Source organism: Orcinus orca, chromosome 14 (genome assembly GCF_937001465.1).
Source record: "Orcinus orca chromosome 14, mOrcOrc1.1, whole genome shotgun sequence".
In the NCBI taxonomy this organism is placed as follows: Eukaryota; Metazoa; Chordata; class Mammalia; order Artiodactyla; family Delphinidae; genus Orcinus; species Orcinus orca.
Window position 1 is genome coordinate 12034171 of NC_064572.1, and position 17502 is coordinate 12051672.

At 39.7% G+C, this 17502-nt stretch overlaps 1 protein-coding gene across 4 annotated transcripts in view; it reads left to right on the top strand.

The window, feature by feature from the left end:
• TBCE (tubulin folding cofactor E) overlaps positions 1–17502 on the top strand; it is a 109794-nt gene that overhangs the window by 17275 nt on the left and 75017 nt on the right. For all 4 annotated transcript variants that reach the window (XM_004271548.4, XM_033431265.2, XR_004484097.2 and 1 more), the window contains one exon: positions 16208–16341. In XM_004271548.4, the coding sequence (XP_004271596.3) occupies positions 16239–16341 (103 nt within the window). In that variant the 5' untranslated portion in view covers positions 16208–16238. Of the gene's footprint in view, positions 1–16207; positions 16342–17502 lie in introns of those variants that run through there.

Sequence of the window (17502 nt, forward strand, 5' to 3'; positions counted from 1 at the left end):
TTGGGATCAGCAGAGAATTGCAGTTCAGGTTTACAGCCATGTTGGGCCACATGCAAGTCTCTACATGGCAAGGGAAGGAGAAGGCTTTTCTAGAGAGAAAAGGAAGTTGGGAGGGCTAAGTAAACAAAATGTCCATGGTTTTCCCTTGGCTGTGGACTTTCAGGAAAAGGAGTTTTTCCTCCTCATGGGCTCTGCTAGGGTTGCAGGACATGAGAGCTCCCCCTTTCTGGTCTCCTGACTGTTTAACTGAGGTTTCTGTTTATTAATTTTTTTCATTGTCATTTCCTGAAAGATTGGCTCTGTTTGGGTTAGGATCTTCACACATGGACCACTTGCTGTATGCAAGGAAACGGGGTTGAAGGGTCATCACATTGGCTATCCTGGGTCATGTGTCTACTCCTATAGTGGGGGAATGGTAGCCCACTAGACAGAGAAAGTGCACTTCCCAAAAGGGGATGATGCTGGGCTGAAAGGCGCAGAAAATAGAACCATTTTGGCAGCATAGGGGCAACTCTTGCTCTTTGTTTACTTGCCTTTCCCAAGTTAAGATTCTTCTACTCTTAAAAAATAACACAGTAGGGGCTTTGCTGGTGGCACAGTGGTTAAGAATCTGCCTGCCAATGCAGGGGACATGGGTTCAAGCCCTGGTCCTGGAAGATCCTACATGCCACGGAGCAGCTAAGCCCGTGCGCCACAACTACTGAGCCTGCGCACTAGAGCCCATGAGCCACAACTACTGAAGCCTGCGCACCTAGAGCCCATGCTCCGCAACAAGAGAAGCCACTGCAATGAGAAGCCCGCGCACCGCAACGAAGAGTAGCCCCCGCTCGGTGCAACTAGAGAAAGCCCACGTGCAGCAACGAAGACCAAACGCAGCCAGAAATAAAAATAAAGTAAATAAATTTATGAAAAGAAAATAATCTTACCCTTAAAAATACCCCACAGTTATATTTGAGAAATTATTAAAATTTTGAATAAATATTGTGCAATTAATATTAGGAAAATGAAAGTACTTTGTACAGTGCTGTAATTTATTTTCAATCATATGCTTTGTTATTGATGCTGGAGACTCACCACTAAATTCCTCTCATGTCCTCCAGTTTTCTTAATTGATTCTTTATTTAGAATAGAGACCTCTTAGCAGTCTAATGAAGCCTGTGAACTCCTTAGAATGTTTTCAAATACAGAAAAACAGGATTTCAAATGAAATCATTTACATGGAATAAAGTTAACAAAATACTTTTAAAATTGTAATATAATAATATGTGTTTCTTTTTCTTTTCTCTTTTTTTTTTTTTTCTGGCCACACTGCATGGCATGCAGGATCTTAGTTCCCCAAGCAGGGATTGAACCCAAGCCCCTGCAGTGGAAGCACAGGGTCTTAACCATTGGACTACCAGGGAAGTCCCTTTTTTTTTTTTTTAAATGGTGTGTGTTTCTTTATTAATATGTTAAATAACAGTCTAGTGGCAGGTCTAATAAATATTGTAATTTTGAAGTGGTGATGAATGTAACATTTATTTTGAGATATCTGTAATGGCTGTAGTGTTATATAAATAATTCTGATCACCGGTGCTGCTAATCCACCTGATTTTTTTTTCTTCTATTTATAATTTAGGAAATGCTAAATTTCAGTTAGAAGTTAGTGAAAAATCTTCAGTTTGGAGATACCTTGAGAGTCTGTGGACCTCAGGTAGAGAACACCTTGCTTAGGCTCTGTATGGGTAATCAGCCTAGCACTCCAACTTCCTGGTCCCACTTTGCTCTTATTAGTTGCCTCTGATCCCCAGTCTCATGACCTGTATTATGTTTCTTTGACCATCCTTCCTAGAGACAGGCTTAGGGTTTCTGAGAATCATCCACCTGGACTGTCTATTATTGTGCTCTCCCCACTTTGGGGGAGAGTCATCTGTGCTTTCTTGAATCCACTGAAGCCAGATAATTAACCTTGACCCCCCTCCAATCTGAATTTCTGGTGGTCATGACTTAACCACTGAGATATATTCCCTCCCACATTTTATTCCTAATAAACATGTATAGTAACTCAGATCCTGACCTCTCTTCTCCTTGTCTTCTCAGATAATGATCAACTTCATTCTACCTCTCAGAGGCACTGGGAAAAATAGTTTCAATAAGAATGAAGAAAACTTGATTGAGAAGAATGGATGCTAACATTTTATGGAGAGGGAAAAAGTTGCCTATGAAACATTGAATTAGATGCTGTTGGGAAGAGAGAGTGTGATAGATAACAAAAGCCCTGGAAGAAATAGCCCCAAATTTTTATTTCGGAAGAGATATTGTGGCAAAAGCACAGTAACTGAACTTGTGATTTCAGTGATCCTTGCTAGGAAGATATATGCAGTACTGTGAATATCACTAAAATTTGCTGGGATAGGCTCATTATTTGAATGGAAATATATGTCTTGGTTCAAAACAATCCAGTGTAAGATTTGTGAGAATGATAGTGGATATCAGGAATATACATATACTTGTTGGGAGCCAAGAGTTTTGGCATTAGAGTGGAAAACATGAATGACAAAAGGAGAAAAAAGTAGAAGAGATCTATGGATCATGCTATAGATCATTTGGTAAGAAGGAGAATAAGGTTGTTGCTCCCCTAGTGCAGATTACAAAAGTGGCACAGAACTGTAATATTAACAGCCAAGGAGTTATTTGCTTGGACATATTGAAAGATAATTGGAGTCCAGCACTAGCTGTTTCTGAAGTCGTTTCTATCTGCTCACTTCTTACAGACTGTAATCCTGCCGACCCCTTGGTGGGAAGTATTGCCTCTCAGTATATGACCAACAGAGCAGAACATGACAGAATGGCCAGACAGTGGGCCAAGAGATACACTACATAAATTGGGTTTTCACAACTCTTTTTTAAAAAAATATTTATTTATTTAGGCTGTGCTGGGTCTTACTTGCGTCACTTAGGATCTTTGTTGCGGCATGCAGGATCTTTAGTTGCAGCATGCGGACTCTTAGTTGTGACATGCAGGATCTTTTAGTTGCAGCATGTGGACTTCATAGTTGTGGCATGCATGCAGGATGTAGTTCCCTGACCAGGGTTTGAACTGGGGTCCCCTGCATTGGGAGCATAGAGTCTTACCCGCTGGACCATGAGGGAAGTCCCGGTTTTCACAACTCTACGTTATTTGTCTGTCACAGAGCTGCTTATGATTTTGAAGGGGTGGGGGAGGGTGGGAGTTGGTAAAGAGTAGAGTATTTCTATAACATATTATTCAGTGTTATTTCCTAAGATTTTGTTGTAATCTAAGGTATCTTGCTACAGCAGATAGAATTGGTAATAACAACTATTAAAACTATCATTAATTCTGCAATATTAGCTGAAATGCAGTACAGAGAAGATAGACATTTGGGTTCAGTTTCTTGTCTGTAAATTTAAAACAGCTTGATTTTGTACAGGTTACCCACATGGCCTTTTACGTAAAGTCTTTCCAAGACTACACAGTTATTTTAAAAAATTGGAACTAGTTTTCCCTTCTTGGAGGGGAATATTGATATTTAACAGCTTTTTTTTGGCCAGCTCCGTGCGGCATGTGGGATCTTAGTTCCCTGACCAGGGATCGAACCTGTGCCCCCTGCAGTGGAAGTGCAGAGTATTAACCACCGGACCGCCAGGGAAGTCCCACTACTTAACCGCTTTTAGAGACTCTCATCTCATATATTAAAATGGACACGTGGCTATAAGACACCATATAGGAAATGAGTATTAATGTATTTTATTTTATATGCAAATCTACTTTATTGTGAAAAGATAGAGGTTTGAATCAGGACTTGTGAAAACCTGTAGTAAAATACCTTAAGCTGTTAACTGTAAGGCGTGGAATAGGAGTCGCTCACTGGATTGGTTCTGTGTCGTCGACTACTTAAGTCTGCATTTGTTACTGTGCTAATAAACAAATATTAAAACAAACAAAAAAGTGGCACAAAAATAAGGGTTGTGATCGAAGATTTCAACTATCTTAAGTTCTGCTAGAGGCCCATTCCTTTCTAGGGACAAGATCTGATTTTTTTTTTTCCTGACCATTTAAATTCCTTGGAAGAAACAAAATGAGAGGAAAGATTACTTTGGTTTGAAATCTCATTAACAAGGAGGAAGAAACAGATGAAGTAGAAGATCCTGAAATATTGTGGGAAAAGAAACTACTGTTTTTTTAAAATTAATTAATTAATTTTTGGCTGTGTTGGGTCTTCGTTGCTGCACGCGGGCTTTCTCTAGTTGCGGCGAGCGGGGGCTACTCTTCATTGCAGTCACATGTTTCTCATTGTGGTGGCTTCTTTTGTTTCAGAGCACAGGCTCTAGGCATGCAGGCTTCAGTAGTTGTGGCACAGGGGCTCAGTAGTTGTGGCTCCCAGGATCTAGAGCACAGGCTCAGTAGTTGTCGTGCACAGGCTTAGTTGCTCCGCGGCATGTGGGATCTTCCTGGCCCAGGGCTCAAACCCGGTCCCCTGCATTGGCAGGTGGATTCTTAACCACTGCGCCACCAGGGTATCCCAAAACTCTAGTATTTTTGAGAGTCTCCCTAAACAAGTAAAATGTTGAATATAATCAAACTGCTTCCTTGGGTATCAGGAAAGTATATTTTGAAAAATGGAGAATTACCATACTTTTCAGATTCAGTGTCCCAGTTAAAGCTGAATCGAAGTTATATGAAACCTAAAATTTGGGGAATTAAATTTCAGATTATTTTTTAAATTGTAGTAAAATACAGATAATATAAAACCATCTTTTTTTTTTGGTTTGTTTTTTGTTTTGGTTGCTCTGGGTCTTAGTTGTGGCATGCATGTGGGATCTAGTTCCCTGACCAGAGATGGAACCTGGGCCCCCTGCATTGAGAGTGCGGAGTCTTATCCACTGCGCTACCAGGGAAGTCCAAAATATACCATCTTAACCATTTTTAAATGTACAGTTTAGTGGTGTTAAGTACATTCATATTATTGGTCAACTATCAGCACCATCTGTCTCCAGAGCTCTCTTAATTTTGCAAAACTGAAACGGTCACCATTAAACAACTCCTTATTTCCCCCTCGCTGCAGCCACTGGCAGCCACCATTCTGCTTTCTCTCTGAAGTTGACTATTCTAGGTCTTTTAAATGGAATCATACAATATTTGTCCTTTTCTTTTTTTGAACCATGCCAGGTGGCTTGTGGGATCTTAGTTCCCCGACTGGGGATTGAACCTGGGCCCTTGGCAGTGAAAGTGTGGAGTCCTAACCACTGGGCCACCAGGGAATTCCCCAATATTTGTCCTTTTGTGACTGGCTTATTTCACTTAGCATAATATTTTTGAGATTCATTCACGTATCATGCGGCAGAATTCCCTTCATTTTTAAGGCTGAATGATCCATTGTGTGTATATACTGCATTTGGTTTATCCATTCATCCATCAATGGACATTTGAGTTGTTCCCACCTTTTGGCTGTTAGAATAATCCTGCTGTGAACGTGGGTGTGCAAATGTCTGCTAGAGTCCCTCCTTTCAATTCTTCTCAGATTATTTTATTTGAGGAATTATGTAGTATCTCATCATTAAGACCATACAGGAAACAGTTTAGATTTTAAAAACAAATTAAGAAAAAAATCAATAAACCAATAGGAAATGGACAAAAGATTCTGAACAGGCAGTTCACAGAAAAGGAGATCAAAATGAATAGATGCTTAGCTTCCCTCATAAAAGGAAATGCAAATAAAATACGTATTTCACTTATCAGACTGACAGGTAAATAAAAGTGTGTTAATATTCTGTGAAGGGCAAGGTTGTGATGATACGGGGGCTTATACACAGCTAATGGAATTGTAAATTGGTTCAGCCACTAGAAAGGGGCATTTGTCATTACTCATCAAAATTAGAAATGCATGTACCCTTTGACTTAGCAATGCCCATTTTGAGAATGTTTACTACAGATATTTTTGCACAAGTGTAAAAGATAAATGTGCAGGATTAATCCTTGCAGTATTTTTTGCAGTTGAAAAAACTTGGGAGTAACCTAAATGTCAATCAGTTTGAGGACTAGTTATATAAATTGTATGTCTATACAAGTCCTATGCAGCCATAAAATATTTAAAAGCTCCTGACATGGCTGTGGATAAATTTCTAGCATGTATTATTGAATGCAGATATAAGGAGTAGAATCATATATATAGTATGCCGTCATTTGTGTAAAGAAAGAAAAGAATGTATTTGCTTGTATAGGCATAAAATATGTATGGAAGTATCTATAAGATACGAATAAAGCTGTTGTCAGTGGGAAGGGAGAATGACTGGCTGGAGTGGAAGGGAGACTTTCAGTGTGTTCCTTTTTGTACTTTTAAGTATCATCCATTCAAAAATTAGGTGAAAAAGATATGCATAGAAAAATGCAAAGGGGATTACTAAAAATGGAAAAACAGTCCCAAACCAATGACTTTTAGACCCTTGAACAAACCTCTTAAGAAAATATCAGTAAGGTTGAACCTCAAAATCAACTTGTGAAAAAACGTGAAGACAAGAAAAAATCCTTTAGGATTGATTTAGACTAAAAAGTAGTGTAAGAAGGCCTACTCCTTGGGTATAGTAATAGATTTCTTTCTTTTCTTTCCTTCTTTTTTTCCTTCCCTTCCTTCCTTCTTTTTGTTTTTTTAAAATAAATTTATATATTTTATTTATTTATTTTTGGCTGCATTGGGTCTTCGTTGCTGCGCACGGGCCCCCTCCAGCTGCGGGGAGCAGAGGCCACCCTTCCCCACAGTGGCCTCTCCTGTTGCAGAGCACAGGCTGTAGGCGCATGGGCCTCAGCAGTCGCAGCAAGTGGGCTCTAGAGCGCAGGCTCAGCAGCTGTGGTGCACGGGCCTAGTTGCTCCACAGCACGTTGGACCCTCCCAGACCAGGGCTGGAACCTGTGTCCCCTGCATTGGCAGGTGGATTCCCAACCATTGTGCCACCAGGGAAGCCCCCTCTTTCTTTTCTTTTTTTCGTCTTTTAGTAATATATTTGTTTTAACTTTAAATCCTAAACATTTTTAAACATAAAAAAGAGAAAAATAAATACTCCTCCTTATGTTTGGGGGTTATGTTCCAAGACCCCCGGTGGATCCCTGAAACTGCAGATAGTACCAAACCCTTATTATTCTCTGTTTTTTTCCTAAACTTTATAAATTAGGCACAGTAAGAGATTAACAATAACTAATAATAAAATAGAACAATTATAATCATATAAAAGTAATAAAAGTTATGTGAATGTGGTTTTTGTCTTAAAGTATCATACTGTACAAATTCAGTCCCTTTTCCAGTTATGCATGTGGCCATAACTTTTGCAGTTTGAGGTATGACAGCAAAACTAGTGTGAATTTCTATTTCTTTCTTCACAGTTTCACGGATAGGTTTTTTTCTTACTGTAGATCTTAGCAACCTCAACATATGATTTTATTTTCTTTCCTTATTAAGTGGAGAACTTTCACCTCTTCACGTAAAGGAAGCACTTTATGGCTTCTCTTTGGCATATCTGAATTGCCAGCATCATTACTCATGTGCTTTAGGGCCTTATTTAAGTAAAATAGGGGTCACTTGAACACAGGCACTGCAATACCTCGACAGTTGATTTGATAACCAGATGGCTACTAAGTGACCAGCGGGCAAGCCAGGGGAATTCGATGAGAACAGTGCATTATTCCTCCCTCTTTTCAAAATCATCCTTCTTTTCCTCCTCATTAATAGAAAAAAACAAAAATCACTTGTTCCAAAAACATTCATACAACTCAGAGGTGTATAAGCTAATAAGTGAAAGTATTCCTTATCTTAGCCCATTCCTCCTCTGTTTGATTGACAAGAGTATATCTCCTGGCTGACTGTATTTAGATTTCAGTGAAACATTTCACAAAGTTCATGACATTCTTGAATGTGAGCTGGATAGGCTTGTAACTGAAAAGTTTTACCCGTGGGTCTTTGGTCAGTGTCTTACATTCTTTTATTGTCTTTGTTTTTACAAAAATTGCACAGCACACAGCTGGGAGAGATAATATGTTGGATTATCGAATGTTTAATGTATGTAAATGTAAAGTCCTAAATTTATAATAATATAATGTATTAACTTCTACCTCAAACATTAGATATGCAAGTACAGGATAGAGAAGACCTGATTTGAAAGCTCTTGATGAGAATTCTTAGGACTTTGTAGAAAGAATTAAACAAGTAGATTTTGTCTTGGTGTCAGTGTCAGTAATTAACTTTTTTTTGATGGACAATTTGGTCATGGCTTTCTAGACTCTTAAATGTATTTATTTACTTGGAATAATTGTCTCAAGAATTTTTCCTAAGGAAATACTTCAAAGACATAATAATTTAAAAATGAAAGATGTTTTCAGCTGTTTTCTTTGGGATAGTAAACAATGAAAACATAACAATAGAGAAAAGATTCAGTTGTGGTATCTACATGTCAAGATTCAAGTGATTAATGTGATTCTGTGGCTGTATAAAAAAATGTTTACAGAATGTTAAAAGAAGTAGAACAGAAATTATATATCTCTATTGTAATAAAATTCTATTTACATGTTAATGAGATTTGAAAGGGCATTTAAAACTTTTGAAAACTTTTTTAGGGTAATGTAATTATAGTGAAATTTAAACATTTTAATTTTATGATCAGAAAGTGATAGTAACTCAGAAATGGCTACAGAGTTTATTTCATTGTAATCTTAATGGCAAGCAACAGTCTTTCCCATGAAAAGGGGGAAAAGTGAAATGTAATATTAGGCTACATTATTAGATGTGTGATGTTCAGACCGCTGAACCCACACACAGGTCAAGTCACATTTGGAACCTGGTTTTCAGTTTTAGGTATTGTATTTTAAGAAAAAAATCAGTAAATGAATTATGGAGGAGAACTTGGAATTCACATGAGGGTGGAGCTGGGAATGTTTACCCTGGGAAAGGGTTTAGGAGATGGGGACAGGAAGAGGAGAGAGGAGAAATAATATAATAGTGGCCTTCAAATATATATATATTTTTTTGCAGTATGCGGGCCTCCCACCGCTGCGGCCTCTCCCGTCGCGGAGCACAGGCTCCCGACGCGCAGGCGCAGCAGCCATGGCCCACGGGCCCAGCTGCTCCGCGGCACGCGGGATCCTCCCAGACTGGGGCACGAACCCACGTCCCCCCCATCGACAGGCGGACTCTCAACCACTGCGCCACCAGGGAAGCCCGTGGCCTTCAAATATTTAAATGTCAGCTGGAAAAGGGAATAGTTTGATTCTCTATAGCTGCAGAGGGCAGTACCAAAATCAGTAGGTGGAAATGATAGGTAGGGTGGTATATTTCTTCTCTTTTTAAAGAACTATTATTCAGCAAGCAGAGTCACTTGAAAATTAAATGGGCTGTCTCCATTAATTAGTGAACATGTATTGGGTTGGCCAAAAAGTTCGTTTGGTTTTTTTCTGTATGATTGCTCTAGTAGCACTTAGTTTTTAACTTCATTCGAAACAATTTTGTTAGATTAGTATGTGACAGCTGTCTCATCAGTGTGCATTTAAAAAAAGACATAAATATTGGTGAATTTTTGTGTTTGTCCATTTTAATATTGAAGATGGAAGAAAAAAAGCAACATTTTCAGCATATTATGGTTTATTATTTCAAGAAAGGTAAAAATGCAACCGAAACACACAAAAAGATTTGTGCAGTGTATGGAGAAGGTGCTGTGACTGATTGAATTTGTTAAAAGTGATTTGCGAAGTTTTGTGCTGGAGATTTCTCGTTGAACGATGCTCCACGGTCAGGTAGACCAGTTGAAGTTGATAGCAATCAAATCGAGACATTAATTGAGAACAATCAACATTATACCATGCGGGAGATAGCCGACATACTCAAAATAAACCAAATCAAGCATTGAAGATCATTTGCACCAGCTTGGTTACATTAATCTCTTTGATGTTTGGCCTCTACGTAAGTTAAGCGAAAAAAACCTTGACCGTATTTCTGCACGCGATTCTCTACTTAAATGTTATGAAAACGTTCCACTTTTAAAACAGATTATGACAGGCTATGAAAAGTGGATACTGTACAACAACGTGGAATGGAAGAGATCATGGGGCAATTGAAATTGACCACCACCAACCACACCAAAGACTGGCCTTCATCCAAAGAAGATGACGTTGTGTATATGCTGGGATTGGAAGGGAGTCCTCTATTATGAGCTCTTTCCAGAAAACCAAGCGATTAATTCCAACAAGTACTGCTCCCAGTTAGACCAACTGGAAGCAGCACTGGACGAAAACCATCTAGAATTAGTCAACAGAGAAGGCATCATCTTCCATCAGGATAACATAAGACTGCATGTTTCTTTGATGACCAAAAACTGTTCCAGCTTGGCTGGGAAGTTCTGATTCATCCGCCATATTCACCAGTCGTTGTACCTTTGGATTTCCATTTATTTAGGTCTTTACAAAATTATGTTAATGGAAAAATTTTCAATTCCCTGGAAGACTGTAAAAGGCACCTGGAACAGTTCTTTTCTCAAAAAGATAAAAAGCTTTGGGAAGATGGAATTACGAAGTTGCCTGGAAAATGGCAGAACGTAGTGGAACAAAAAGGGTGAATACGTTGTTCAGTAAAGTTCTTGGTGAAAATGAGAATTGTCTTTTATTTTTACTTAAAAACTGAAGGCACTTTTTGGCCAACCCAATATATTTAAATAAAAGGCTTAACCAAGGCTCACTTGGCACCTGGATGCACCTAACCAAGGAACAGTGACATGCCAGTCATAACTAAGTGAGCACCTGACTTCAGGACAGTTTGACTAGACACTAACTGAGAGGGAGGGCTTGGGTTAGGGGTGATCGAAGTGGCGGTGTTAGCAACAGGCCATGGAGGTCCAGGGTGGACCAGTAACTGGCATCAAGTGGGTCTAACCAAAGAATATAGGGGGCTTCCCTGGTGGCGCAGTGGTTGAGAGTCCGCCTGCCGATGCAGGGGACGCGGGTTCATGCCCCGGTTCGGGAAGATCCCACATGCCGCGGAGCGGCTGGGCCCGTGAGAGAGGCCTGCGTACCGCAAAAAAAAAAAAAAAAAAAAAAAAAAAAAAGAATATAGGGACTTATTGGGTGACTGGCCAGAGGGAGAGAGAACCAAGGCATAGGTCACCAAGACAAGGATCGTTTCTGGACCCTCACAGAAGATCACAGTATCAAGAAACAATTATTAGAAGGGTTAAGAGACTAGACAGGATCATCAAAAATACATGATGCAGGGCCTTCCCTGGCAGTCCAGTGGTTAGGACTCCATGCTTTCACTGCCAAGGGCCCAGGTTCAGTCCCTGTTTGGGGAACTAAAATCACAAGCCGTGCAGCAGGGCCAAAAAACCCCCAACAAAACAAAAACATGATGCAGAGCCAATTAATTACTGACCTTAGATACCTTCTACCTAATGATCTCAGGTCCTGTGGGCGTGACATACAGATGGGAATGAAAAGAATTGTTACTGGGCTTCCCTGGTGGCGCAGTGGTTAAGAATTCGCCTGCCAATGCAGGGGACATGGGTTCGAGCCCTGGTCCGAGAAGATCTCACATGCTGCGGAGCAACTAAGCCCATGTGCCGCAACTACTGAGGCTGTGTTCTAGAGCCTGCAAGCCACAACTACTGAAGCCCACGTGCCCTAGAGCCCGTGCTCCGCAACAAGAGAAGCTTCCGCAATGAGAAGCACGAGCACCACAATGAAGAGTAGACCCCGCTCGCCACAACTAGAGAAAGCCTGCAAGCAGCAACAAAGACCCAAGACAGCCAAATAAAATAAATTTATTAAAAAAAAATAATAGTTACTAGAGATCAAATAGGATCAAGCAGGTGAAGGAACTTTATAATTCATGAATTACTTATGTATGTTAAATGAAAATGAGGACGACTTCCTAATGTCTTCTTTCCTCACTTCTGCCATTTATGCCACTTGGTTTCCTAATCACCAGTTGACCACTGACCCGTTCTTCTCGCCAAGATATTCTCGCTGTGAGCCTGATCTGCAAGGTGGTCCCCTTAGGCCGAGCCCTGGCCCAGAGCTTCACACTGACTGTGGGGCCTGTTTGTGAGTTTCTGGGTTTGGTTAACCCCCATGCACTCTGGTTCATGGAACCAAGATTCGGCCTACTGTTGATACTTTAACTTCTTGTAGGAATGGTGCTCTACAGTGATCTTACCAGTTTTTCTCCTCAGGGGCTAGAACTTGGCCTCTGACCACAGGCTTGTGATTAGGGCCCTACCTACTGACCACACCTCTTAGCTGCTGACTCCACATGTGTCTAAGCTTACTAAAACATGGCTTCCTCACACCTGGCTCACCCTCCTATTGACTTTATCATCAACTTGTCTGAACTGTTTTGACTTTTCCCACCAATTTGAGGTTCTGGGCTGATTTCCCTTTTGCTTTTCAACTACCAGGCAAGTTTAGATCTAGATGTTGGCCCCTTCCTGACTGCTCTGTCCTCCCATGTTTATCTTTGTTTGTTTGTTTGTTTCTTTTTGTTGGTGGTGGTGGTTTTGTCCTCCGGTATTTAAACCGTCAAAATTCAGCCCCCCGCCTCCTTTTTTAATTGCGATATTCACCTTATTTTGGTGTTCTAGAACCAAACACACAGTATCTCAGAGGTTTGCCTGTATTTATTTATTTTTTAAAGCAATATTTAAAAAAAAATTTTTTTATTTGGCTGCATCAGGTCTTAGTTGCGGCGCGCAGGCTCTTCATTGTGGGGCACGGGCTCTAGAGCGCGTGAGCTCTCTAGTTGTGGTGCGCAGGAACTAGAGTGCACGGGCTTAGTTGCCCTGTGGCATGTCGGATCTTAGTTCCCTGACCAGGGATCAAACCTGCGTCCCCTGCATTGGAAGGCAGATTCTTAACCACTGGACCACCAGGGAAGTCCCAATGAGTATTTTTTTTTGATTGAAGCATAGCTGATTTACAATGTTGTGTTAATTTCTTCTGTACAGCAAAGTGATTCAGTTATACATATATATACATTTTTAAAAATATTCTTTTCCATATAGTTTATAATAGTATATTGAATATAGTTCTCTGTGCTATACAAGTAGGACCTTGTTGTTTATCCATCCTATATATAAAACCTTAAATCTGCTAACCCCAGCCTCCCACTCCATCCCTCCCTCAACTCCCTTCACCTTGGCAGCCACCAGTCTGTTCTCTATGTCCCTGATTCTGTTTCATAGATAGGTTCATTTGTGTCATATTTTAGATGCCACATATAGGTGATATCATATGGTATTTATCTTTCTCTTTCTGACTTCACTTAGTATGATAATCCCTACTTGCATCCATGTTGCTGCAGATGATATTATTTCGTTCTTTTTTATGGCTGAGTAATATTCCATTGTATATATGTACCACATCTTTATCCATTCCTCTGTTGATGGACATTTAGGTTGTTTCCATGTCTCGGCTATTGTAAATAGTGCTGCTATGAACATAGGGGTGCATATGTCTTTTTGAATTATAGTTTTGTCTGGATATATGCCTAGGAGTGGGGTTGCTGGATCATATGATAATTCTATTTTTAGTTTTCTGAGGAACCTCCATACTGTTTTCCACAGTGGCTGTACCAACTAACATTCCCACCAACAGTGTAGGAGGGTTCCTTTTTCTCCACACCCTCTGCAGCATTTGTCATTTGTAGACTTTTTAATGATGGCCATTCTGACCCATGTTAAATAGTACATTGTAGTTTTGATTTGCATTTCTCTAATAATTAGCAACTTGGAGCATCTTTTCATGTGCTTATTGGCCATCTGTATTTCTTCTTTGGAGAAATGTCTCTTTATGTCTTCCGCCCATTTTTTCGATTGGGTTGTTTGTTTTTTTGTTGTTGAGCTGTAGAAGCTGTTTGTATATTTTGGAAATTAAGCCGTTGTCAGTCGCATCATTTACAAATATTTTCTCCCATTCTGTAGGTTGTCTTCATTTTGTTTATGGTTTCCTTTGCTGTGCAAAAACTTCTAAGTTTGATTAGGTCCCATTTGTTTATTTTTGCTTTTATTTCTGTTGCATTGGGAGACTGACTTAAAATATTGGTACAATTTATGTCAGATAGTGTTTTGCCTATGATCTCTTCTAGGAGTTTTATGGTGTCATGTCTTAAGTCTTTAAGCCATTTTGAGTTTATTTTTGTGTATGGTGAGAGGGTGTGTTCTAACTTCATTGATTTATTACATGGAGCTGTCCAACTTGTCCAGTACCACTTGCTGAGCCAGAGGAGGAAAAGCCAGAAAGGATAAAAGAAAACCAGGTTTTCCTCTTTTTCTTAGGGGTTTCTTCCCTTTCTCTTTTAAATATTATATTTCCCCAGGGTTCTGTCAGTGACTCTCTTTTCCTTTCCACCCTCTTTTCTTTGCACCTAATACACTTTCAGTCTCATCCACTGTCATGGTTATCAGTTATAAATTGTGCTGATGACTCCCAAAAACACACTTCTAGTGAAAACGTGTCTTTTGAACTAGAGTCCTAAGTCCATCGTGACATTCTGTAGGCACCTCAAACAAACTCTCTTCCCTCCCAAGCCTAGACTTCCTATTGTATTCCTCATGTTGGTGTCTGGCACCACCGTAAACCTAGACAAAATCTTGTCTTCCTAGTCTTCAATTTTACCATTTCTATCCATTTAATCTCCAGACCCCGTTCTAGCTCTTAACTTTCTCTAAAATCCATACCCTTCTCTCAAGTCTAACTGCCACTGGACTGTAAGCTTCTGAGGCAGGAATCACACATGTAGGGTTTACTGTGTGCGATGTGAGGTCCATGCATTAGCCAGCACGTGGTCAGTGCTTAGTATGTGTTGAATGAATGGATGGAGGCGAGTGCCTTGGCTCAAGCGGTCATTGTTTTCACCCATATTACAGCAGTATTTCCCTAACTGGCCACTCTGCTTTTAACTTCCTTTCAGTGTATTGTCTATACTGCCACTGGTGTGATACGTCTAAAGTACAGGAAAATCTGTAAATAATTTAATGTGTATTTCTGTGAAATATAAAGTCTTACAAAAAGTCCTAACCTTGGGCTTCCCTGGTGGCGCAGTGGTTGAGAGTCCGCCTGCTGATGCAGGGGACATGGGTTCATGCCCCGGTCTGGGAAGATCCCACATGCCGTGGAGCGGCTGGGCCCGTGAGCCATGGCCGCTGAGCCTGCGTGTCCGGAGCCTGTGCTCCGCAACGGGAGAGGCCACAGCAGTGAGAGGCCCGTGTATCGCAAAAAAAAAAAAAAAAAAAAGTAAGCACTATACCATTACCACAGCTAAAAATTTAACAATTATGCTTTCCCTTTTTTTCCCAAAATAAATGGATTTTGTCTTTGCCTTACGAGAAACAATTATTCTTGAATATCATCAACTAGTCAGCATTCAAATTTTCAGTTTTCTCAAAGTTTATTTTGAAAGTTATTTACAGTTTTTAAGAATTTAGGTTCCAAATGAAGTCTGTACATTGCAGTTGGCTTACATTTCTCTTAAGTTCTTTTAATCTCTTTGTTTTCCTTCCATCTCGCTCTTTTTCATCTGTTGAAGAAACAGACTTGTTGAAGTGGGAGTTGAACCTAGTGATCATTCCTAGATAGATGATACTTTTCTCTTAGGCTCCTTGTTTTTAGGGTTCTGAAATTTTCTTTTTTTGCTGCACCATGCAGCTTGTGGAATCTTAGCTCCCCGACCAGGGATTAAACCTGCGCTCTTGGCAGTGGGAGTGCAGAGTCCTAACCACTGGATCGCAAGGGAATTCCCTGAATTTTTCATTGTACGCATTCCTTCCTGCATCTGTGGATTTGTGTTTCTCCTTCCTGGAGAGAGAAACATGCCCATGCTGCCTGTTTCCTTTCCCTTTTCTCTGTAACCTTTATCCCCCTCTCTTCTATTTCTCCTTCTATATCTCCTTCCCTTCCCACCCCCTTCAGTAAATGATAGAACACACAGTCATGTGATGTGAGCTAACTGGAGTTAAGCGAGCTTTCTTAAAAAAGGATTAAATTATCAAAATATAGTTAGAGAGTAAAGTCAAGTCAAATTCTGAGAGTCTGGTACCTAAACCTTTAGGTTCTTCCCTTCACCAAAATGTGAAGACTAAATTGGGTAGAAGCGTTGACCTCATGAATAGCTACGTAAAGTTAAAAAAAATATTTTTTAAAGAGTTTTACTACGTCCTTGTCAATGTTGTGTTTTCTTCCTAGATCTCCTCATATTTTGGATTCTGGCAATGTTATGATGAATGACACTTTGACATCAGATGTCATTGGTCGGAGAGTCGAAGTTAATGGAGAACATGCAACAGTGCGTTTTTCTGGCATTGTCCCTCCTATGGCAGGTAATTTATGATTTGTGTGTGTGCGTGTGTGTGTGTGTGTGTGTGTTTATTTTGTAGTTTCTGGGTAGGCTTCTCAGCAGTGCTTTATAACACCAGTTTTGAGGAAACTAACAACCAAGTTATATATACCTCTGTTATACCGTTGTTTTCTTTCTGTGACAATATCCTGTGATATCCATGGCTTTATTTGATTACACACTTATCTAATTATTCAGTGTTGCTATTTTATATTAAGTCAACCTTAAAATATCTTCTGAGTAAACTTTAAACACTAATTAAAAATCTTGAATTCCCATAATCCTAAGCTCAAAAATGAAGTAATATTTGTGGAATTTCTCTTATTAATCCATGTGTATGTTGTAGTTTAAATTGATATAAATACAATTTTGTGTTACCATTTTTAACTTACGATTTGGTATATATTTATCTGTTTCTGTAGCATCATTTTACTTGTATTTCCTTTTTTATTGAGATATAATTGACATAATATTAGTTTCAGGTATACAACATAATGATTCAGTGTTTGTATACATTGTAAAACTATCACCACAATAAGTCTACTTCACATATATCACCACACATACTTATACATTTTTGAGAATTTTAAGATCTCTCCAGGACTTATTTTATAGCTGGAAGTTTGTACCTTTCGACCCCTTTCACCCATTTTAGCCACCTCCATCCTCCACCTCTGGCACCACCAATCTGATCTGTTCTCTGTATCTATGTGTTCTTTTCTTTCCTCCTCCCTCCCTCCCTCCTTCTCTTCCTTCCTTTCCCCTTTCCTTCCCCTTCCTTTCTTGTTTCTTTTATTTATTTATTTATTTTGTGAATTTTGAGTATTATTTTTGCATTTATATATATATTTTTTTAACATCTTTACTGCAATATAATTGCTTTACAATGGTTAGTTTCTGCTTTATAACAGTGAATCACTTATACATATATGTATATCCCCATATCTCTTCCCTCTTGCGTCTCCCTCCCACCCTCCCTATCCCACCCCCTAGGTGGTCACAAATCACTGAGTTGATCTCCCTGTGCTATGCGGCTGCTTCCCACTAGCTGTCTGTTTGCCATTTGGTAGTGTATATATGTCCATGCCACTCTCTCACTTCGTCCCAGCTTACCCTTCCCCCTCCCCATGTCCTCAGGTCCATT